Source organism: Emydura macquarii, unplaced genomic scaffold (assembly GCF_026122565.2).
Source record: "Emydura macquarii macquarii isolate MOO-44397 ecotype Brisbane River unplaced genomic scaffold, CSIRO-AGI_Emac_v2 contig_1827, whole genome shotgun sequence".
NCBI classification, from domain to species: Eukaryota; Metazoa; Chordata; order Testudines; family Chelidae; genus Emydura; species Emydura macquarii.
This window is the reverse complement of record NW_027131964.1, coordinates 210,226-234,193: the sequence shown is the minus strand read 5'-3', so window position 1 is coordinate 234,193 and position 23,968 is coordinate 210,226. Positions and strand designations below refer to the sequence as shown.

Genomic DNA, 23,968 nt, shown 5'->3' with positions numbered 1-23,968 from the left:
TCACAAGAGAAGAGGATGGATCTAGATAAAAGTCAGAGATACAAGTCCTTTAGACATTGTTAATCAGCTTGACCTCTGGGGGGATGCAGTGTCACATAAAGCAACTGAGCATTGCAAGACTTTGAAAATGTTGTTAGTTTAAAAGCAAAGAAAATATCACTCCCTTACTCCCTACACACCCTTATCTTTCAAGATCAAGTGTTTTTTGAAAGATTGACAGAGTGCTCAAATTATATTGGCTTATCGTTAGAATTGTTTGGGGGGGGGGGGTTATTTTTACTTTTATAGTAAATGTAAGTAAATTGTAAAAATTTGACTGTGAATAAGGGGTGCCATTGTGAAAAGTTTGAGAAACACTGCCTGAGCACATCAGTTCACAACCTGGTAGTGGCAAATAGATTGTTTGGGGTTGTAACCACCTTTCCTTTCTGTGGGAATGGAGGATTCCTGAAACTTTGTACTGTAACGTGAGGTCACAGTATGTATAAGGTTAAGAACCACAGTTTTAGCAGGAGTTGGGACTTAGGAGCCAAGCACTCTTTTGAATGTCAGTGCTCTGAGTAGAAATGTGTGGGTGGGGAAGAGCTTGGGTCTTGGTGTTTCAGTGGCAGTCAGGTAGTTTAAAGGCAGTTATTTTTGCCAGAAAGCAAGTAACAGTTTAATTTTCTAGCCAAGCCAAAGTATGCTGTATAGCAACATTCAAAATATTTGTTGCAAATTTAACAGCTCTTTCTGTATATCGCATCTGGTTTTAAGAAGGAGACTAAAGTTTGCATGGGCAAGTGAGTTTAATTTGCTGTCAAAGCCACACTATACCTTGTAGTAGATTCAGAAGTTTAACACTTAGCTCAATCCTGGTTCTATGATCAGTAAACATTATTTGAATTTTAAAGTTTTTGAATACTTTGCAGTTTGCAGGCTGGAAAGAGCCTTTTAATCTTGAATCAAACTGAAATAAAATCTTTTAGAGGCACTTGAAAGGTCTGTTAAGGAAGTGTCTCAAAAAGTTAGATTTATTACCGTGCTTGCTGGCAGATCCACTGAATCAATTGGTCTAAATCAGATTTGTGTGGTATTGGAAATATCATTCTTTTTAATGTGGAAGACCTGGAGTCTGGTACAGTTAGTGACATCACACAGGAAATAAAAATAGCTTCAGAAATTGTGGGGATTAAGGCTGAACTCATCAAGTTAGAACTAGTTGGCCTGATTTTAGATGGTTTAACAGTGAATATGGGCTGTTCTAATTGTGTACAGGCCTATTTTAGTCAAAATAATCCCCATGTTGTTGTGAACCTTGCTAGCTACAAACAAGAAGATCATCACTGTCTTAAATTTTGAAAAATATTTTCAAATGTTACTGTTTAAATCCACAAAACAACTAAATTTAAGCTCTTGCTTATACTTTCAAACTATTTGGAGGTATCCATCAGATACTCTGATTGCTAAGCAAGCTGCGACACTGAAGACAATCGAGCTGTCATATGGCTGTTGCTCATTTGGAACATAGCAGAAACTGAGCCAGAAGCTTTGGCAACCTGAGTTAGCATTGTCCTTAAGGTAAAAGGTCAAGCAGATTTGTGGGCATAATGTATTTCATGATGGACTTAAAATGTACTTGTGGCTGGCGTCCCTTTCAAAGAGGGAGTCTTTGCAAAAGCTAAAATATACCGCACTGAAATTTACAGCATGGAAGACAATCCTGGCCTCTCTGTTCAGAAACTTACATTTGGCAATGGTATATTTGAACTTCTGGGTCAAGCCAGGAAGCAGTACATCTTCTAAGGATGTATTGATTTTGGTTGAAATGTTTTTTGTCCTATAGTACTGCAATAGACCGCATGTGATTTTGCACAATGAACTTCATCTAAACAATTCCACACATGTGTAGCAAAGCAAAATCCAGACCTTGATTTTAGATGTTAGTGACTGTTAGTGATATTAGCGTAGACTCTTTCCAGATCCATTAGGTGCTGCTTATTTGCTTGAAGGCGGACCAGGAAGAAAACCTATTGAAGATAATCGTGGCAAGTATTCAACAGCAAAAAAAGAAAGAAAGAAAAAAAGCACTAATGGAGGAAAAAACCTTGTATAATGATCCAAAGCAAAACAAATGGAATGGCAACAGTATGACTCTTTAATATACTTAAGAGGATAAGACCACAGCCCAAAAATTGGTTGTCAGTTTCTTTTAACACCTAGTTCTGAAATCTTAGCTGCTTGTTAACAAGTGATTAGAATTTTTTCTTGCCGAATGCAAGTTTAGGGCTCGTTACAAATGTCACATGAAAGTGATGTTGAGACAGCACAAACTTAGTGCAAGTAGTGTTACCTCCACACTCCCAAATCCTTATAGAGAGCAAGCAGATGTCAGTGTTCTGGCTGTTTGTTTGAAATGGAGGTATGGAGAGTAATCAGAAAGTCAGTTTTCTTTAAATTAACTTTTTTTAAATAGTTTTGGATTTTTACGTTTGTCTTGAAACAGAGAAGTACAATATTTCCTCTTTTCTAAGCATATATCTTTCAGTTTGTTTCAAACGGTGGATAAAAATCAATTTAATTTAATTTGGATTTTTTTATTTAAATCAAATTTTTTTTATTTTTTTTTTAAAATCATCAATAAGAAGACACTAAATTTCTCTCGTTTAAAAATAACAGTTACAATTAAATCTAATCCCAAACATGCTAAACCTACACTTAGTCTCATAAAAATGAGTTAATGGCTCTAGTCTGTCTCGCCTAACTACCAGCTCTTGCTTCTTGAAAGTTCTGGGCTTTCTGTTTCTTAGCAGACTAAAGTCACATGTGCCGAGAAAGACACAGGCTGGATAGGATTGTTGTTCTGTGCTTATGTGGTGGTGGAGCTGGGCTAAGCAAGGCAGAGTTGTTAGTTAAGACACTGTCTTAAAGACAGAGACAAAGGATGGAGGCAGAGTAGAAAGGAACAGTGGAATGGACTAGAATGAAAAGGGAAGACATTATGCACAACACACAGAGCTTCCTATATTCCCCCACACTTTTGCCACAGGAAAACTGTCATGGCTTCTGGGCATAAGAGAGACCCTATCAGGGAATATTTTTTGAAGAAATTCCTTTCCTGGGTAAAAAAGGAAAACATGTCAAATGTAAGCAGTGAAAGAAGGAGATGCAGGGCCTAGTTGCAAGAATGAAACATCATAATGAAAACTGCTTGTTGGAAGAAAATGATGTGGATAAAAATGTGGATATGTCTGAAGAACAATGTGGATCAACTAGTTAGTAACTTAAATAATTCACTTTGCAATGCATCGTTCTTCAAGACTCTCTCTATGCCTTTTAGTATAAGTGTGATTTAACAAGTAAATTCCCAAGCTGTTTGCTATGTTGGATGTTGCTAGAACTTCAGTCATCTGTAGGTATTTTTAGCAGCAGTGCTGCAACTAAAGATATTTCAGACAACAAAGTATCAGTAGCAAGCAAAAGATCTGTCATCCAGTAAAACCACCAGCATGGATGGGTTTGTAGTAAGGGCCAGCAAATACCAACAAGATACCATAGACAAAAAGGTTGCTCAGTTCATTTATGCCACAGTTCTGCTTTTTGCATTGTTACCAATAAACACTCCATTGACATGGTTGAGTTCTTACGACCAGACCTACCTGGCAGAGCAGATATTGGTGGAAGGTTGCTAGACACAATGTATAAGAGGGAACTTGAACTGTGTGCAAGAAATACTGAGGGGAAATTTGCCAGTTTAAGCCTTGATGGGTGGAGCAATGTACACAATGATCCAGTCATATGTGCCTGTATGACAAGATGGGGTTGCATATCTTTCAGAAACAATAGATAAATCGGGAAATGTCCACACAACAGAATATTTAAAAGACGTGGCAATGAAAGCAGTAATAAACTGTGAACAAAAATTCAACTGTCACATGCGCAGTTTTGTCACAGACAGTGCTGCAAACATGGCAAAGATGAGAAGAAGAAACAGAAGGATGCTCCTTAACATATGGCTGCAGTGCCCATTTATTGCATCTTTTAGCCACATCTTCTCCAGGAATAAAAGAAAATGTTGTTGAAGTCACAGAATACTTCTGTAACAACCATTTTGCTTCAGCTTCACTGCAGAGAACAGGAAGATCCAAACTAAGTCTCCCTCAAGATGTTTGATGGAATTCTGTGGTTGATTGTTTTGAACAATTTATTAAGAACTGGCCTATTCTCATAAAACTTTGTGAAGGAAACCGTGATAAAATAGATGGAAGTATCTCATCCAGAGTATCTAACATTGGATTAAAGAGCAAGGTAGAGGATATGCTCAGTATACTGAAGCCTGTATCCATAGCCTTAAACTTTAGAGAAATTGTTGCTGCATTGTTGATGCTGTCGAAATTTGGAAGGCAAGTCAAGAGACATTCATAAAAGAAATACCTCACCAGAAAGTTAAACTGTAGGCAATAAAGAAGCAAAGGAATCAAGCACTAACTCCACCTCATTTTTTTGCAAACATTCTCGACCCCAGATATAAAGGTAGATGCCGAACTTCTGAAGAAAATGATGCTGCCATGGCATGGGCATCTCAAAATTACTCCTGAGTTATGCCAGTCATAATAAATTTCAGGGCTGGAGTGGAACCATTTAAACAGTACGTGTTTACTGATGTTGTTTTGAACAAAGTCACTCCCCTGAATTGGTGGAAATCATTAGCCAGGCACCTTGAAACAGAATTCCTTCAATTGCTAAGCCAACTTTTCACAGCACTAGCTTCCTCTGCAGGCACAGAGATAATATTTTCATCATTTGGTATTATTCAGTCAAAGCTAAAAAATCGACTGGGAATTGAAAAAGCAGGAAAACACGTATTTCTGTTCCAGTCTATGAATAAAACTGACAGTGGGAGTGGGGAAGATGAGAGCTAGTTGTCGAAGTTTTAAGGACAGCGTACATTTAGTGTTGTGATGACTTGTCTGTTTGAGTTAATAAAATTTGAAAATTTAAAAAAAAAAAAAAGAAAGTTAAGGACAGGCGGCAACTCAGAAGGCTGCTGCAATTGCAAATGTGAAACATTTATGTAACATTTAAGATTTAGTTTAATAAAATATAAGTGCTATTGTGTTTGTGTGTGTATGATTTAGTTCTTATCATTCCTAATGTGCTGCTGCTGCTGCATCTGCAGCTTGACATAGGTAATGAGTATTATGTACTATTTCCTAAATTAATAAAAATCAAGTTATCTAAAAAATTACACAAAGTATACCCTCATTGATGTTGTAAAATGCTGTATTGAGTTGTAAATTAACATGTTTTAATGATCAGATTTGCACCATTGTTTAAGAAATATGTGAGTGGAAAACTTGCTTTAAATCAATGATTTTCTCTTGGTGATTTAAATCAATCCACCCTAGTTTCAAATAATAATGGCCACATGATTCATTCCAGCACAATTAGAAAAATAACAATATGATGTCTGGTCCAATCTGTATTCGTGCTGATTTTCTACATGTTCATGTTTCTGTTGTAGCTAATCGTAATCCAGCATTTAAGTGACTTTGTGGGTTTTTTCCCTAAATTTTGCATTTAATATGTACAGCACTATGCTTGTTTCCCTTTATCTAAAAGCAAATCGAAGCGGAAAAGAAACAGACCAATGCCTTAGATGAACCTGTCTCACATTGGAGGTCAAGGTTAACTCTAAATGTTATGGTGGAAGATTTTATTTTTGATGGATCCTCTCTCCCTGCTGATGTTCACCGATACATGAAGATGTAAGTTAACTGATATTATTTTGTTAGACTTATTAGTCCTGTAATCTGAATGGCTCTTTCTCCTTTAAATAACTTCTTAGTGAAACATTAAAATTGTACAGATAAAATCACACTACTGGTTGTTGGGAAATGGGTATTTTAACATCAGACTTAAACTTCAGCAATCACAATGAACAATATTTAAATAGCAGAATTTAATTCACTGTAGGTAATATCTTTTATTGGACCCACTTCTGTTGGTGAAAGACAAGTTTTTGAGCTACACAGAGCTCTTCTTTTGACCTGATGAAGAACTCTGTATAGCTTGAAATCATGTCTTTCACCAGTAGAAGTTGGTCCAGTAAAATATATTACCCCTTCTACCTTGACTCTCTGTTTGTGAGGTACTCTAATTCTGTGGTGAGGAGTACTGTGAAAAACTCTTAAATTGCACTGGTTTCATAGCCTAATTTATTTTTACAATTGAGTACATTTCAAATATGGGTAATCCCCAGTCTTATTACTGTGACAGCAGTTTCTTGTCATCAGCAGACATTACAATTTTTGCTATCACTTCCACATGCTGTAGTTTCAACAAATACCTCATTATCAACTTCAAACGCTGGTTTTACCCATCTTATGTTTCTTTTGTTCTCTGTCCTTTATATTGCATGTGAATCTAGAACTCTTTACTTATCCTGTCTTTCTATATTGCTGACCTTGAAGGTGAAACTACAAAAAGTGAACCGAAAAGGACTAATTGTCATTTGCACCAAGGTCCCTTTGTACTATTCTGATAGGATCAAGGAGTACAGTATAGAATGTTTCATGACACACATTAAAATTAAATGTGTGTGAAACTATATATAGGTGGTTCCAGAAATGATTTTTGTGCACTAACATGATTAGAAAAAGTTTTCTCTTTGGAGTAATGTAATTATAAAATTCATGTTTGATCATCATAGGGTTCAGTTGGGGAAGACTGTGCATTACCTTCCAATATTATTTATTGATCAGCTAAGCAACAGAGTGAAAGATTTAATGGTGAGTAACATGCCTTTTCACTAATTTTTTAACTACTATATTCTAGAAATCTCTAGTATTGCTGTAATTAAGGCTTTGTACTTGTTTCCATTACATCAGCCACCTCACAGAAATTCACAGTAGACACAGCTAATATTTTGCTAATCTAATCTTCGGATTAGATGTTAATTAAATACCATAAAATTAATGCAAAAATTAATTCATTAATGCAGAATTAAAGGTGCACTTTCAGAATGTAGAGATTGGCTAAACCAGAAAAATGCAAAGTTAAGAGACACCCTGGTTATCAGGCTAACTGCACCTTCTGGTTGCTTTGAGCACCCGCAATAGGTCTCAAGCCATTGGAATTACATGATCCTTCCATTCTTGGTTGCAGTCACTTGGTACTAACCATGGTTACCTTAGTAGGTCTGATTTGGGCTCAGACCCTGCTGCTCTGTTTTCTCTGGGAGCAGCAACAGTGGTAATCAGTGACCACGCAGCCTCCTTAGAGAAGAGTATTATTTATTTAGAACAAAAGCATATTAAAGAAAAACATATCTGAAAACAGCACAGACTATATTGCTATCTATTCTGGCAGGTATCTAACCATCTTCCAGGTGAGGATCCAGGCAGGTTTATAGACCCCAGAAACCTCTCTGGTCTAACTGGAATAGTTCATTCCCTTAACTCGCAAACTGTTTCTCTCTCTTGCTTCAGGGAGAGTCCCCTTTTAAAAGCTGTTCAGTCTTTTTGATTTCCAAGTTCCCAGCCTGGCAAAACAAGCTTGCATCTTCCTTGGAGACAGAGGATGTAAGGTCCTTGAGTCTGTTGGCTTTGCACCTTCTTTCAAGTGTACACAGGGTTGTTCTTATCAGGGGCCATTGTCAGTTTCCTGTTCTTTCCCCAGCTCCCTGTTAAGCTAGATCAATGCATTCATACAGGAAAGTCTTAACACAATAACTTCCCCTTGCTAACCAGGTCAAATATAGTGTTCATAAAATTATTACATCTCTGCATTCTTAGGCTATGTCTACACTGCAGTGCTAATTTAAATTAGCTTAATTTGACTTTCAGCAGCCGATTTATAGAAATTGCACCAGAGTGTACACACTACACCGTTTGCGCTGGTCTCTTGCGTTCACACTGGCCAGCCTTAATTCAAATTAGAAAGCAATGTAATGTGGGTATCTATCCCACAGTGCAACTAACCACAGTGGCTGTTGGGGCGAGTGTCTTCATCCCAGGATGCAACACTGCTTCCCCTACCCTTCCCCCCCTCCTCCCACGCCCACCCCCAAACAAACAGGAAAAGGATTTTCGCACCGTTTTTTTTTACTCCCCACAATCGCCATTGCTGCAGAGACATGGAGACAGCTGAACTCTGCATTATAATTCTGATCGTGACAAATACAATGCAGCTTATCATGGAGTACTTTAGAAATAGAGCAAGAAGGCGAAGCAGGTACTACATCTATGCCCCCATGGCTGCCCCGCTACAAGATATCGAGCAGAACAACTCCCGATTGCTGCAGGCTGCAATGTTTCATCTGCAGTCCGTAGTGCAGGGAAACAAGCACAGACTGATGGGACCACATTGTTATGCACCTGTGGGATGATGATTAGTGGCTGCAAAACTTTCGTATGCGAAAGGCAACTTTCCTCGAACTGTGCTCGGAGCTGTCACCATCCCTGAAGCGTGTGAACACTCACTTGAGACAAGCCATGACGGTGGAAAAGAAAGTCGCCATCGCTCTCTGGAAGCTGGCAACCCCTGACTGTTACCACTTGGTTGGGAATCAGTTTGGAGTTGGTAAATCTATAGTGGGAGCTGCCGTGATTCAAGTGTGCAGGGCCATCAGTAGAGTTCTGCTATGAAGATAAGTGACTTTGGGAAATGTGCAGGATATAGTGGAGGGGTTTGCCATGATGGGCTTCCCAAACTGTGAGGGGGGGGTGTCATTGATGGGACGCACATCCCCTTCTTAGCGCCTGCCCACCTAGCGACTGAGTACATAAACCACAAGGGGTACTTTTTCCATGGTCCTGGGGCCTGTGGATCACAGGGGTCGTTTCACAGACATCAGTGTGGGGTGGTTTGGGACGGTGCATGACGCTTGTATATTTTGTAACTCAGGGCTGTTCTGTAAGATGCAGGCGGGCACTTTCTTCCCTGACCAAAAAATTGACATTGGGGGTGTGGAAATGCCCATAGTGATCCTGGGGGATCCTGCTTACCCCTTGCTCCCTTGGCTAATGAAGCCGTGCACCGGTCACCTTGACAGTGACAAGGAGTATTTTAATAAGAGGTTAAGCAGTTGCAGAGTAGTTGTAGAATGTGCCTTTGGGAATTTAAAGGGCAGATGGAGGAATCTCCTCCTTAAGCTGGACATGAGTGAGAAGTACCTCCCTTCTTTGATATCTGCTTGCTGTGTTCTTCATAATGTGTGTGAAGTGAAGGGGGAAAGGTTCCCCCAGGATTGGGCTGTGGAGGCAGAAAGACTGGCCGCCAATTATGAGCAGCCAGATGCCAGGACTACGCTGAGAGCTAACTGCGTAGCGCTTTGCATTAGGGAAGCTTTGAAAGCCTGGTTCTGCAATGAGATACAGGAGTGATTTCTGTACAAGTATGTTTGCCTTTGATCCCTCCCCCCCATTCCCCTTTGATATCTGTGCCCAACAAATCCCTCCTGAACAAGATAATATTTAATAAAGAAACATTTTGGAATGATGCAAAACTTTATTTTTTAACATTCAAGTCATGGGGAAGAAGGGGTGGGGGGTGAGAGTTCATTCACTGTCTCCAGGGGTAGGGTGATGGCTGGCTGGGGTGGAGGAGAGCACCTACTGCATCCTGGACATGGTGGCAGGGGAGGTGGAGGGCGGGATAGCCCTCGGTTCAGGATCATTATGGAGGGGCTTCAGCAGGACTCTCCTGCCTCCGCTCCTGAAGGTTCACAAGACGCCGGAGCATGTCTGACTGGTCCTGCAGGAGTCTCAGCATCTCCTGCGTGGTGCTGAGATCAGTCTCCTGCATTTGTCTGAGAGTGTCCGTGACCCTGTCCATGCTCTGGGACAAGGTCAGCCTCCATACCCTTTGCTCTATCTCTGCGGCTGATGAGGCATTCATGAGCTCAGAAAACATGTCATCTCTGGTTTTTGTTTTTCCTTTTTCTAATCTGAGACAGTCTGTCCACGGCATTTCTTAAGGGTCAGTACACTGCAGAGGTGTCTACAGAATGAAAGAAAAATAACAAGGGAGCCAGAGTTAGCATAGTGAAGAAAGCGATACAAATGTAACTATTTCAATAATTAGACCATAAAACAATGTAGCAAATGATTTCTTCTCTCTGCTTGTATTTCAAACCCTTACAGAGAGCAGCTGCGGAGGGCTTGTTATGGGTGGGGGCGAAATCTCTGCTCGGATTTCAAACCCCTACAGAGACCATCTGCGGATGGCATGGTGTGGGGGGATGGACAGTGCTTAAAATAGAGGAAACCATGATGCTTGCCACCTTGATTGCAGAGAAGAATCCAGCCATGGAGGGATGAAAAGGGCTTCCCTCTCCTGAAAAGTTTTTACAGGCGAGGGAGGGATAACAGATTACATACATGAAATGTCCCATGTGATATCAACTGATGATAAACGTAGCATTTCTCAACACATGAAACAACTGAGCCCTGGGTTACCGCCCAGTACAGCCAACGAAACGCCTGAGACCCCCCTCGTGCCCCCCACACTCAATGTACAAGGACAGAAATGCTAATAAGAAAGAAAACTCACCAGATGTGCCTTCCATGAGATCATTTGTGCTGTCCTGTGTGCTGGTGGACTGCTCAGGGGTGAGGAATAATTCCTGATTTTGTGGGAAAACGGACACCCCACTCCCCTGCACCCTGCTATCCACAGCCACTGCCTCCTCGTCCATGGAGTCCTCCTCATTGATCATGGACTGTGAAGTAGTGGAGGTATCGATGCTGCGGGGAGGCAACGTGTTGGGATCGCCACCAAGAATTGCATGCACCTCATCATAGAACCTACATGTTTTGGAAGAGGAGCCAGAGCGGCTGTTAGCTTCCCTGGCTTTCTGATATGTCTGGTGCAGCTCCTTGATCTTCACTCTGCACTGCTGAGCGTCCATGTGGTGTCCCTTCTCCAGCATGCCCTGGAATATCTGCCCATAAATGTCCAGATTCTTTTTGCTGTCTCTGAGCTGAGCCAGAACAGACTCCTCGCCCCACAGCCCGATGAGGTCTAAGACCTCTGATCGACTCCGTGCTGGAGTGTGTTTGGGCTTTGCAGTAGCCATGCTGAGAACAGTGGCAAAGCTCTCTCCATGCTGGCAGCAAGCACAGGAAATGAAGATTCAAATCTTCCCAGGGCTGCTTGAGGGGAGGGGACTTTACCTGCTAGTGTGACCACAGAGCAATACAGCGCGACTGTCCAGAGTGGTCAGAATGGGGCATTACGGGATACATTCCGGAGGTCAATTAATTTGATTTAAGTCCCATTGCTTCTACACTGACACTTATTCAAATTAACAAATTCAAATTAGGCACTACATCACTTGCAGAGGTGGTCTTATTAATTTGATTTTACAGGCACCTTAATTCGAATTAACAGTGGTACCAACGTAGACGCAGGAGTAATTAATTTGTATTAAGGGACTTTAAATCGACCTAAGTCGCCAGTGTAGACCAGGCCTTAGATTATATAGTAATTCCATGAATGTTGTAACTTTGTTTTGCCACTGTTCACATTCTGGAAGGTCCAGAGCTGCCTCATGTCAAATTAAACTCTACATTAACAAATTCTTGGGCATTTAATTTCTTTGGGTTTTAAAAAAACATTTTAGCACCCTCATGTACCCCAGGCCAGTCCTTCCTCTTCACTTTCTCTGACTCCTTACTGTGATTACTTTGGATACAGAATGTGCTGCACAGACATCTCCTTGTTCTCCCATTTCTGTGCCTGTTTTTCACACCTGATTTTCTCTCCTCCCCATGGAGATATCAGTGTTGGCAGGGGTCCTAAAGGATGAAGAGCTCAAGAGAGGATGCAGGAACTAAAATGGGGGTGCTTTTTGAAGAGGACACAGAGGATATGGATGATGTTGGGGAGGCTTTTATCTCTATCCCCCTAAAATCCCAAATTTCCAATTCTAATCCCTTCCTTTCCAACCTGCTGTTCCCTGCACCATTCCAGTACATCCTCCCGATTGCCCCTCACTTCTCCAACCGTCCTCCCCCATTTCCTCCAATTGCTCAGACCCCCACCACTCCTCCAACATCTCCATTCTTTCTATGATGTCATGGCTCTGACCATCCCTGCTGCTCTGGGCTCCCACAACCACACACCAGCTCCATCCTCTTCCTTACCAGTCCATGCCCCTGGTAAGTTTGGAGGGGGCCATGAGGAGGTAGGAAGTTGGTGGAACTGTGAGGAATGTCTAGAAAACACCGTAACTCTAGATTATCGCCTCACTAAAGCAGTAGTCTTAAGGTCAGAGATCTTCCGGCTCACAGGCAACAAGACACTCATACATATCTATATTTTACTTTCTTATATCTTTCCAAAACAAACACAACATGGTGTACTTAATCGCTCTTAGGGTGATGAGAGAATGAATCATGCGAAATCTTAGGATAAGTGCTTGGATGCTTCCGAGATGAGGGTAGAGTATGAATCTGAATAGAAAAGACTGCACATTTAGTATCTTTATTAAAACAAAATTTTAAAAATATTGTTGCATTGATTTTTTTAAATGAAAATTAAACAAGGCCAAAGTGTTAGCTGTTATTTCTATTTGCATAACATAAATTGCTGTTTAAAAAAAACAAACAAACAAAAAAACTTTTTAACCAGTGATAAATCTATAATGTGGCTTTACTTCATTTTCATTTTTTTAGAGGAAAAGCAAAAAGTGCAAAATAATGGTATAGTGGCTGCTGTTTGTTTATTAACTTCGTTGTAAAGACTATTTTCTGTCCAAATGCAGATAATAAACCGTTCAACGACAGAGCTACCTCTTACAGTGTCATATGATAAAATATCTCTTGGAAAGCTCCGATTTTGGATCCACATGCAAGATGCAGTGTTCTCCCTGCAGCAATTTGGTATGTTGACTTTTTCACAGCAGCATGTCAGGTTCTTAACTATCTAATGCATAAACTACATATTGGCTGCTTTTACAGTACTATAAAATGATGTAGTTCTTTTGTATTGTCTTGGCACAATATCAAAAAAATCTTTCTGTGGTTTCTGCTATACACATCACATTGTGGTTAAAATTAAGCAATGAAACCAGCAGCTGAGGCTCATGTTGCGAGGGAGCATTGAGAATAACAAACATGCTTCCACTAGTGATAAGAGGCTTTTACATGTGAAAGTCCATAAGTGCTGCTTTAAAAAATGTGGCTATTTAGAGTATACTTTAAAAAAATAAAATGTGATATCTTGAACTCCTGAAAAATAAAATCCTAAATAAAAATGGCACTCCATTATATTCACTAAGCTAAAAATAAAGTATATATACAAAAAATACCCTATTGCTTACAGACTGATTTGATTAATTATTGGAGGTAGTTTATACTTATGGCTTACCTTAATTCAGAGTGCCTCAGTTCTTGAGTAGTTAACTTGACACACACCTTAATCTTAAGAAATACTTCCAATTGACTTCATTTGGAGTTGCATACTCAGGACCTGAATTTAAGTTGCTCGGGATGTCAAGTTGGATACTCAGAATGAGTGGGAAATTTTAGAAATCAAACATTTAATCTCCAGATAGACTGGATAATCTTCTCTCATTGGTCATTGTCAGGCCAATGATGTCTTCTCTATTCCCTTGATTCTGCCCTGTCTGTGATGTATTTTGCTCACCAGTCATTTTTGTGCATCACTTCAGCAGTGCTGTCAACCAACTTCAGAAACTGTACATTGGCTGCCATTCTGCACTGGATTTCTTTTGCAGAATTTTTAAAATTATATCTTTGTAACCTAGTACAAGATCAATAAAATATTTTCATTAAAAATACACAAGGTTTTCGTTTTAATGAATAAAACTGATAAACTTTCTGTATTTTGTATCTTCAAATGGTTAGATACAAAAGTCAGTACTGTAATTCTCTTTAACACAATTTAAATAGGTAAAGAAGAAAGGGAGAGCCGTTCTGGAAAAAAATAGAAATAGCTGAGTAAATTAATCAGTTTCCCCAGGTGTTCTCAAGTGAACATTCCAGTTGACAAAAAATTTTTAATAAAATTATTTGTGGGAAAAAAAGTATCCAAACTTACATGCCTTCTCAAAGAATAGCTGTGCAAATTTGTAGAGAGTCACAATATTGCAGACATGCTAAATCTATGCTTTCATGAAGGGAGAGTCAGAAGTTAGATATTACACTGTCTTTTAAAGGCACTGCACAAAACTCATATTTCTGGGAAACTAAGGTACGTTTAAGTCACCATCTCTCATTCCTGATTCTGGGATGCAGTTGTGGTCCCCAGAGTATCTTAGACGGCTTGTCCCCAGCTGCATATGGGTAGAAGTGCTGTGCTTCTTCATGCTGTCTATGCTGCGGCTTGTGGCAGAGGTATAATAGGCAGCATAAATTGCCTTGTTCAAAGCCTGCAGCAGGAAGGACTTTCCCAAGCTAGATTTGGGCTGTAAAGAGTCTTCTGCACTACAACAGCAGCATAAAAGGGCCAGAGTGAGGAAGGGAATTCTTCCCAAGGTTTTTCCTATCTCTTACAAATAACAGATAAAGTATGCAAGAGCTGAATCAGCATCAGTTGAATTCTTCAAAGTTCAGAGACTTCAGGATATAAAGTTCAGGAGTAGCAGATACGTAAAGCCAGTGACTTTTTAAATGTAGAATAAATCACCAATAAGGTAATCTTGTACAGCAGTGGAGCTAATGAAGCTGGGTTTCTTTATGATTCAGTGCCTGCAACAGTTGTCAGAACTGTCTTGCCAACTTATTTTCACTGATGCCTACTACTACTGTTATGATCCTATATTTCAACTCCAGTAGATTGGTTGAAACAGGACAAATCTGTATGAAACGCTTTAAAATCCCATACATCTTTCTTTACAGGATGTGATGGCTCTTTCCAATTTAATAACAAACTGTAATGTTTAAGGAAGATGCAGGGATTTCCCTGTACATCAATTGTCCCGCAACATTGAGTTCCCTTATTTAAAAAGAAAATGTGCTCATTAAGAAAGGGCTATCTAGTACTGGAAACTTTACATTCTGTTTAATAAGAGAACTCCTTTCCAGAAAATACAGGACAAAGGAAAGGCATGGATTAAGGCCAGAAAGAAACATGATCTTGTCTAACCCATATAACAGAGCATAGAATTTCACCCAGTAATTCCTGCATCTAGCTCAGTAACTTGTAGTTTAATCTTTCTAAAGACATCCAGTTTTGATTTAAAAACTCTGAATGATTGAGAATTTACCACAGACCTTTTGTAATTTGTTCCAGTGATTGCTTATCCTCACAGTTTAAAAAGTGCATCTTATTTTCAGTTTGAACTTCGCTGACTTCAGCTTCTTGCCACTGGATCTCTTTATGCCTTTTTGTGCCCCCGTTAAAGAACCTTCTAATATCAGTGTCTTGCCCCTGTGTTAGTATTTATAAACTGTCATCTCAATTTTTGAATAAGGTGGATCAGCTGAGCTTAAAATCTCATTGTAAGGCATGTTTCTCAGACTCTGGATCATTCTTGTGGTTTTTCTCGGAATCCTTTCCAGTTTTTCCACATCCTTTTAAAAATGCTGATAGATGCAGTAGTATCACCAGAGTCGTAAACTGGGATGATACCATGTCCTTCCTTAAAATTCCTGTTTGTGTCCATTAGCCCTTTTAGCCAGAGCTGGGAGTCCGTGTTCAGTTGATTATCCACCATAACTTCTTAAATCCTTTTCAGAGTCACTTTTTCATAGAGTCATAGAAGATTAGGGTTGGAAGGGACCTCAGGAGGTCATCTAGTACAATCCCCTGCTTCCAGCCAGGGCTTTGTCAAGCTGCATCTTAAAAACCTCTAAGGATGGAGATTCCACCACCTCCCTAGGCAACCCATTCCAGTGCTTCACCACCCTCCTAGTAAAAAACTTTTTCCTAATGTCCAACCTAGACCTCCCGCCCTGCAACTTGAGATCATTGCTCCTTGTTCTGTCATCTGCCACCACCGAGAACAGCCTAGCCCCATCCTCCCTGGAACCCCCTTTCAGGTAGTTAAAGGCCGCTATCAAATCCCCCTCACTCTTCTCTTTTGCAGACTAAACAAGCCCAGTTCCCTCAGCCTCTCCTCGTGAGTCCTGTGCTCCAGCCCCCTAATCATTTTTGTTGCCCTATGCTGGACTCGTTCCAATTTGTCCACATTCTTTGTGTAGTGGGGGCCCCAAAACTGGACATAATACTCCAAATGCGGCCTCATCAGTACCAAATAGAGGGAAATAATCACTTCCCTTGATCTGCTGGCAATGCCCCTACTAATGTTGCTCAATATGCCAATAAAAGCCTCCTTAGCTTTATTCACAACAGTACCAGAGCAACCCCTCTTCCTTTAAGACACTGACACTTCTAGAAGGAGACAGAAACCTCAAAAGTGGAGGTCATCCAAGTCCTGTTCAATTCAGTTGTCTCATCCTCAAGGGAAGCAACCCTTTGGACTTCAATGGCAGCAAGGCAACTGGCAGCAAACTTCACATCCTCTTCTTACCTTTTGGGACAGACTAACCCACTTCCCCTGCACTTGGGAGGTGATAAATTCAGACAAGTGGGTCCTAAGTACTGTGGGACTGGGACATTTGATTGAGTTCAGCTCCATCTCCCATTCTCATCCCTCTTCTCTATCTCTTTTCAGGGACCAGTCTCACTAGCCTGTATTCCTTCAGGAATTTTGATCTTTGCTCACTTTGGGAACTATAGAGAAAGTCCCCCTGCAGTTTCAAGGCAGGGATTTTATTCTTGCTACTTTCTGATCCTCTGATCCAAGAAAGAGTTGAGATGTGTACTGGATGTTTATGCTCTCAACAGATTTATCAAGCAAGTCAGATTTTGTATGTTATCCTAGCACTGATCTTCCCCTTCTAGATTGCAATTATTTGTTCGCTGCACTGGAGCTTTAATATGCCTATTTTTATGTGATGGTGCTACCCAGCCACAAGAAATATCTCAGATTTGTGGTAGGGGAGCTGCGAGTATCCATATACAGTATTCCCTTTTGGCTTCTCATCAGCTCCTTGTGTATTCACCAAATGGTGGTGGTGGTGGTGACAGCAGGCTTTCTAAGGAAGAAGGGGATACATGTTTTCCCTTAATGATTCCCGATCCAGCCAAATCATTGAGGTAGAGATGCAGGGTCATCATTCACCTTTTCAACTGCCTTCAGCTGATCCTGAATGAGAAGAAATAACACTCATTCCTACTCAGAGAATCAGGTTAATTGGGGGACTGCTTGACTCCACAAATTCCACTGCCTTTCTCCCTCATCAGAGATTTCAAGTGACTCATGTCCTATGTGTGTCTCGTATCACACCCATCCACCTTGGCTCAGACTTGCCTGTGGTTACCGGGTGATATGGCATCTTGTATGGATGTAACCAAGTATGCCAGACTGTGTCTGCACCATCAGATATGGCTGAAATCAGCCTATTGACTGAGCAGACACCACCTAGACAAGTTAGTTTGCAGTGATTCGCTCCTTAGAATGGTGGATAGACTGTGGCAATGTATGTGCAGGCATCCTTTTTGCCTGCCCATTTCCAGCTGTGACATTTGTGACTGATGCTTCTTGAGTAGGTTGGAGCATGCATGTGGAAAGTTCTCAATCCTAGGGGGTCTGTTTGGAACATGAGGTGAATATCCATATAAACATCCCTGAGCTCACAGCAATTTACAGAGCTTGCAGAGCTTTCCTTCCCTATTTCTACCCACTGCGGTGTACTATCTAAACTGACAGAGGATGGGATAGAGGATGGGAGGTGAAGGATGGGTGCTTGGTCCAGCAACATTGGCTCACCGTCCCCAAGTCCCCTAGCCTTAAATGGTATGTCTACAAGGCCAAAAAAAAAAAAGTTTTTTGTTGCTTCTGTTACACCCATTTAGATCGCTCCCTGTGGAACACCTGCTTATTACTCATTAATCATGTTCCATAGCTTTTCCAGTTTCTGTGATGATAGTGGTTAGGTGTATAAATGTTAATTGCCATGTTTCCTCTTTTCTTTCTCATTTTGGAGCTGGTCTTTAAAGACTAGACCAACACTTGTAGAACCAAATTTAGTGACTGGGCAAGATCAATAACTTGTAAATTATCAGTCCAAAATATTTTCAGGTAAAACATATAAAAATGATTTTTGCCAGCAAAGCTAGCATCTGATTTTCATTATGGTAACCTGCCAAAACGTGCCACTTAAGACGGGCTTCCTTTATACTTGAATGTACTATAGTAATAGCTGTAGCTCTAATTTTTATGGTACTCCGTGTATATTTACCTACTCTTTCTTCCAGGCTTTTCAGAAAAGGATGCAGATGAAGTAAAAGGAATTTTTGTGGATACTAACCTGTACTTTCTGGCTTTGACATTCTTTGTAGCAGCATTCCATGTAAGTGGATCACTTGTTTTTAAGCAGTATATACTTAAGTATCTGTAAACACATCATGAAAGTAAATGTACTTTGAGCATTGACGCTCACATTTCTCTAAATACCAATAATTATTTTTGGAAATGTTAATGTCAATAAATATACCATGTTATACAAATTTTTCCTTGAAAGATACAAATAGAAAATTAAATAGCTAAATGTCATATTCTGCAAGGGAACATGCATGCAATATGTTTTTCAATTTAAGCTAGAAAAACAGATTTCTGCCCCCAAACCCAATTTCAAAATTAGGAGTTAAATTCCTTCCCAGAAAGAGAATTACTGAGTTTCCTTGTGTGTCTGGCTGTCTTTTTACCTGGACTGTTTGTGGATAATACTGTACTAGTGGATAATAGAAAGGTTAGTGGCTTCAATTTTCAGTGCTGGCTGCTAGCCGACTTGCAAATAAGAGTTCAACTGTCTATTGATTACCTGTCCTCATAACAAAACATCAACTTGATTTGCTGTTGAATATATGTATTGGTTTAAAAATTAATGTAGACCAGCGGTTCTCAACCTTTAAAGGGGGGAGGACTTGCGGCGGGGTTTCGTGGCGGGGGGGGGGGGAGGGGGACTTTCGGCGGTGGTGGGTTACATGGGGAGAACAATGCCCTCCGCCGAAACCCTGCCGCCGTTTGCCCCTTTTCGGCGGCAGGGTTTCGCAGGGGTGCGTGGGAGGGCACTTCCAGCGGCGGATTCGACGGCACGGTAAGGCTCGCGTACCACCCAGCCTTCTCCGAAGTACCACCGGTGGTACGCATACCACTGGTTGAGAACCGCTGATGTAGACTGTAAGTAGAAATCAGTGAAAGGTTGCTTTCTATGAAGAGGTGACTGGCTCTGTGGATGTAGGGAAGGCGGTGGATGTGATATACCTTGACTTTAGCAAAGCTTTTGACACTGTCTCTCACAGTATTCTTATCAGCAAGTTAAAGAAGTATGGGTTGGATGAATGGACTATAAAATGGATAGAGAACTGGCTAGAGCATAGGGCTCAATGAGTAGTGATCAATGGCTCCATGTCTAGCTGGCAACCGGTCACAAGCGGAGTTCCCCAGGGGTCGGTCCTGGGGCCGGTTTTGTTCAACATCTTTATTAATGATTGGAGGATGGGGTAGATTGCACCCTCAGCAAGTTTGCGGACAACACTAAGCTGGGGGAGTGGTAGATACCCTGGAAGGTAGGAATAGGATACAGAGTGACCTAAACAAACTGGAGGATTGGGCCAAAAGAAATCTAATGAGGTTCAACAAAGATAAGTGCAGAGTCCTCCACTTAGGAAGGAAGAATCCCATGCACAGCAACAGACTGGGGACCGACGAGCTAGGCAGCAGCTCTGCAGAAAAGGACCTGGGGGTAACAGTGGATAAAAAGCTGGATATGAGTCAGTAGTGTGCCCTGGTTGTCAAGAAGGCTAATAGCATATTGGGCTGCATTAGGAGGGGCATTGCCAGCAGGTCACGGGAAGTGATTATTCCCCTCTATTCGGCATTGGTGAGGCCGCATTTAGAATATTGTGTCCAGTTTTGGGCCCCCACTACAAAAAGGATGTGGACAAGTTGGAGAGATTCCAGCGGAGGGCAACAAAAATGATTAGGGGGCTGGAGCACAGGACTTATGAGGAGAGGCTGAGGGAACTGGGCTTGTTTAGTCTGCAAAAGAGAAGAATGAGGGGGGATTTGATAGCGGCCTTTAACTACCTGAAAGGGGGTTCCAGAGAGGATGGGGCTAGGCTGTTCTCGTTGGTGGCAGATGACAGAACAAGGAGCAACGGTCTCAAGTTGCAGGGCGGGAGGTCTAGATTGAACATTAGGAAAAAGTTTTTCATTAGGAGGGTGGTGAAGCACTGGAATGGGTTACCTAGGGAGGTGGTGGAATCTCCATCCTTAGAGGTTTTAAGCTGAGGTTTGACAAAGCCCTGGCTGGGATGATATAGCTGAAGTTAGTCCTGCTTTGAGCAGGGGGTTGGACTAGATGACCTCCTGAGGTCCCTTCCAACTCTAATATTCTGTGATTCTATGCTTGTCTGATTGTTAGTAATAAAAACTTTACTTACTTGAAGAAATTACTAGTTTATAAATTATCAACTCTTCTATTAAACCTAATGTTTTTAATTGATATGTAAAAATATTTTACTCTTAGGTGAAATAATGTAATATCAGTTTCTTTATTTAACTTGAGTTAAACCAAAACCTGAAAATCATTGCATATGAACATTGGCTCAGATTTTTTGCTCTAAGATTCTACTAGGCATAGCAGAGAGGAGAGAACGTAACTGTCATGAAACAGATTATGGTTCTGAATCTCTCCCTGATTCTGCAAAGGCCATGGCCCTAGCTGAGTCTAAATAGCCATGGGTCTGCTCTCAACTTGCCAGATGGTACCAGGCAAGGCCCTGTCTGCCAGCTGGAAATTACCAGAGCACACCGTGCTCTGGGCGGCATTCTTCATGCCATTGACACATCCTATGCCATTGTTACAAGGGTGTTCAGGAGCTGATTATACCAACTCATTTCACCTACACCAGGAGATTCCTCAGCTGGGGACTTGTGGCCATTTTTTGCCTAATCATGAAAAAAGGAAAGGAATGAACCAGAGAATCTGGACTGTTTTGTGTTAATATTGTCTTGGCCTTCAATGTGTGGGCACACTCAGAATTCTTTATTAGTCTGTTTACTTACAGTATGTACAGTTTTGGTGGCTCAGCTCTGCAGCAAATCTTAGATTAATAAAATTGTCATCAAGCCTTGAGCAGATGGTGATTGTTTCTTCCTCTCAAACACTGTTCCATCTCTCATGTGACTGTCTGAACTCATTCTCCAATAGTAAAATTCTTTCTGTGCCTACCCATTTAACAGTCTGGACCAATGGGGTTCTTTCTACTGTTCTGAGATCATAAGCCTACCCATTAAGTACCTGCACTTCGTTGCTTCTAGCAAGATGCTTATCCCCAAGCAGATGCCTTTGACTCTTAATGGAACAAAACATTGAAGAAAATGCCCTTATTATTCATGTGCCTATATTCCTTCTGCAGCAGAAATGTGCAGGAGTGTTCTTCTCATATTGCCTATCTTCCTGGGACTGACTGACGAATCGACTTGGACTATTGTTCTGCTTCCAGTCTTGGTTGGTCTCAGAAAACAAACAGGTCTCCAGCAGCAGACAGTCTGGAAGAATCTACACTTTGCCTTCCCAAGCTTCTGGTGGCTAATCTGTCCACTCTGTAACCTGCTGATGGGGCACTGCTGCATCTACATCTCCCTTTCCTTTCCAGAGGCCTTCACAGACATCTAGCTGCATGGCACTTTAGGCTGTCACACTGCTGCTACTCCTCCCCTTTGCTAGTCAGCAGTTGCTGAAGAAACTATCCCATAAGTCAGTGTTTCTCAACCTTTTAGGTAGCAAGTACCCCCTAACTTCTGAAAATTGTAATAAGTACCCCAACACTCAATTTTCCACTTTGAGAAATACAATCTTTTTCCCTTTACCACTGGATGATTGTATTTCTCATAAAGCAGGAGAGTGCTGCAGTGCTTTGTGGCTGTGGCAGATCACAAAACCCCCTGCTGTTTCCCCCATCCTTCCTCCTCCCTTTCCTCCATATAGGAGCAAAGGTCAACATCAGCCAATCACTGTGGCCTGATGGCCGGGTCACATGGTATTCTCCTCACACAGGTGGGAACTTGTGAGGTATGAGCAGGCACAAGCGGCCCACCAGAGTGCATAGCAGTGCTCCCCATGGCTGTCCCTAGGGGGGTGCGGGCTTGATGCAAATCACACTGTGTGGGCCGCCTGCCTCCCACCTGGGAGCTGGGACAGGGCAGGAAGCAGATGGCTGCCACCTGGCTTCCCCAGAAGTCGGCGGCTGCCGCTTGCCTCCTTTCATTGGGTTTTTTGCCATGTACCTACCTCCTGCCTGTGTCTCATGTACTCCCAGGGGTACGCGTACCACAGGTTCAGAAACTATGCCCTAAGGGTATGTCTACACTGCAATGTAAGCCCAGAGTTAGTGGGATGCAAGTCAGCGAACTTTTGAGAATGCAGGTTTAGGCATCTAGATTGATTATCAACTCTTAAGTAATTTTCTGATCTGGTCTTGAACTCAGGGCTTTGGTGTCCACACTGTGTCATGCAGGCCAGATTCCAATCAACCATATCCCAGACTTCTTAACGCCCTCCCATAATGTGGCCACTGTAGCCTTTTGACCGTGGTGCGGTGTGGGATCCACTCCACATGTTACAGGAAGTTTGACCAGCCCACAAACATCTTGCCAAGCCATCATTTTGGTCTGTGCATTCTCAGCAACTGGAGCCAGCAATATTGAGGAGGTGCCACTTGAAGAATTTCTCTTGTTTGCACTGTTTCAAGAAATGGGCAGAAATTCTATGAGATGGTGAACATTTCAGCAGCATTTTCTGACTCACCAAAGGCATGATGGAACAGGAAGGAGGAGAACACAGATGTGGCAGACTTGAACTGGCTCATGCTGCTCATGATACTTGGGATAGCCACTGACAGCCCTTATGTAGACTGGCATTTCTGTAGCAGGGCCACAGGCACAGGCAGGTGGGACCACATTATTTTGCAGATCTGGGATGACCAGCAGTAGGTCAAGAACTTTCACATTTCTGGAGCTTTCTAAGCAGCGCCACCTGACCCACCAGCATAAAGACACATGCATGAGGGTGGCCATGCAAATCAAGATGAGTTGCTATAAACACCTGGAAGGTGGCTACCCCAGACTGCTGCAGGTCTGATGTCAGCCAGTTTGAGGTTGGAAAGTAGACTGTGTACACAGTGGGGGTGGAGGCTTCTGAGGCAGTCAGGTGTGTGGTTTTACCTGACATGGACAGTCATAAAAGATATTCCTGAAATAATTACTGGCTTTGAGAGAATGGGATTTCCAAATTGTGCCAGGGCAATTGATGGGACTGATTGATGGGCCTATAGTTTGCCCTCCTCAAGAAGCACATGCGTAGATAAACTGGAGAGGGTACTACTCCATTGTTATGCAGGCCCTCATGGACCACAGAGGTCGATTTATGAATACCAGTGTAGATTACACTGGAAAAGTTAATGATGCGAGGGTTTTTCACTGATTGGAAGTTATTAACAAGCTGGGACTTTTTTTTCACCAAATGACATTGTCATAAACAGAGTTACTATCTCCACAGTTATTCTCAGGGATCCTGTGTAACCCCTTTTGCTTTGGCTTATGAAACCATACCAATATCAGAGGCCCTGACAAATGAAAGTACTCAGCAAGTGTAGAATGGTTGTTGAATGTGCTTTTGGCAGATTGAAATCCTGCTAAAGATGTCTTTAAACCCATTTGGATGGCAGTGTCATCAGTGATCTCCGCATTACTGTATCTTGCTATGCTCCTCACAATTTTTGTGAAGCCAGAGGTGAGCCCTTTACTCTGAATGGTGGAAGTATGGCAGTGATGGAATGCTGAATCGGTACACTCATCTAGAAAATGCACCTACCACAACTGGAGCTGGATGCACCAGGGCAACAGAAATCAGAGACCCTTTGTACTCCCATATTTAGAACCCTGCAT

The 23,968-nt window shown here is 41.6% G+C and overlaps 1 protein-coding gene across 2 annotated transcripts in view; it reads left to right on the top strand.

Annotated features, from left to right (window-relative positions):
- The window catches only part of CLPTM1L (CLPTM1 like), an 85,334-nt gene that overhangs the window by 6,968 nt on the left and 54,398 nt on the right, over window positions 1-23,968 (top strand). For both annotated transcript variants that reach the window (XM_067557412.1, XM_067557414.1), the window contains exons 4-7: window positions 5,602-5,747; window positions 6,692-6,770; window positions 12,749-12,866; window positions 18,271-18,365. In XM_067557412.1, coding sequence (XP_067413513.1) covers window positions 5,602-5,747; window positions 6,692-6,770; window positions 12,749-12,866; window positions 18,271-18,365 — 438 coding nt within the window. The remainder of the gene's footprint in view (window positions 1-5,601; window positions 5,748-6,691; window positions 6,771-12,748; window positions 12,867-18,270; window positions 18,366-23,968) is intronic.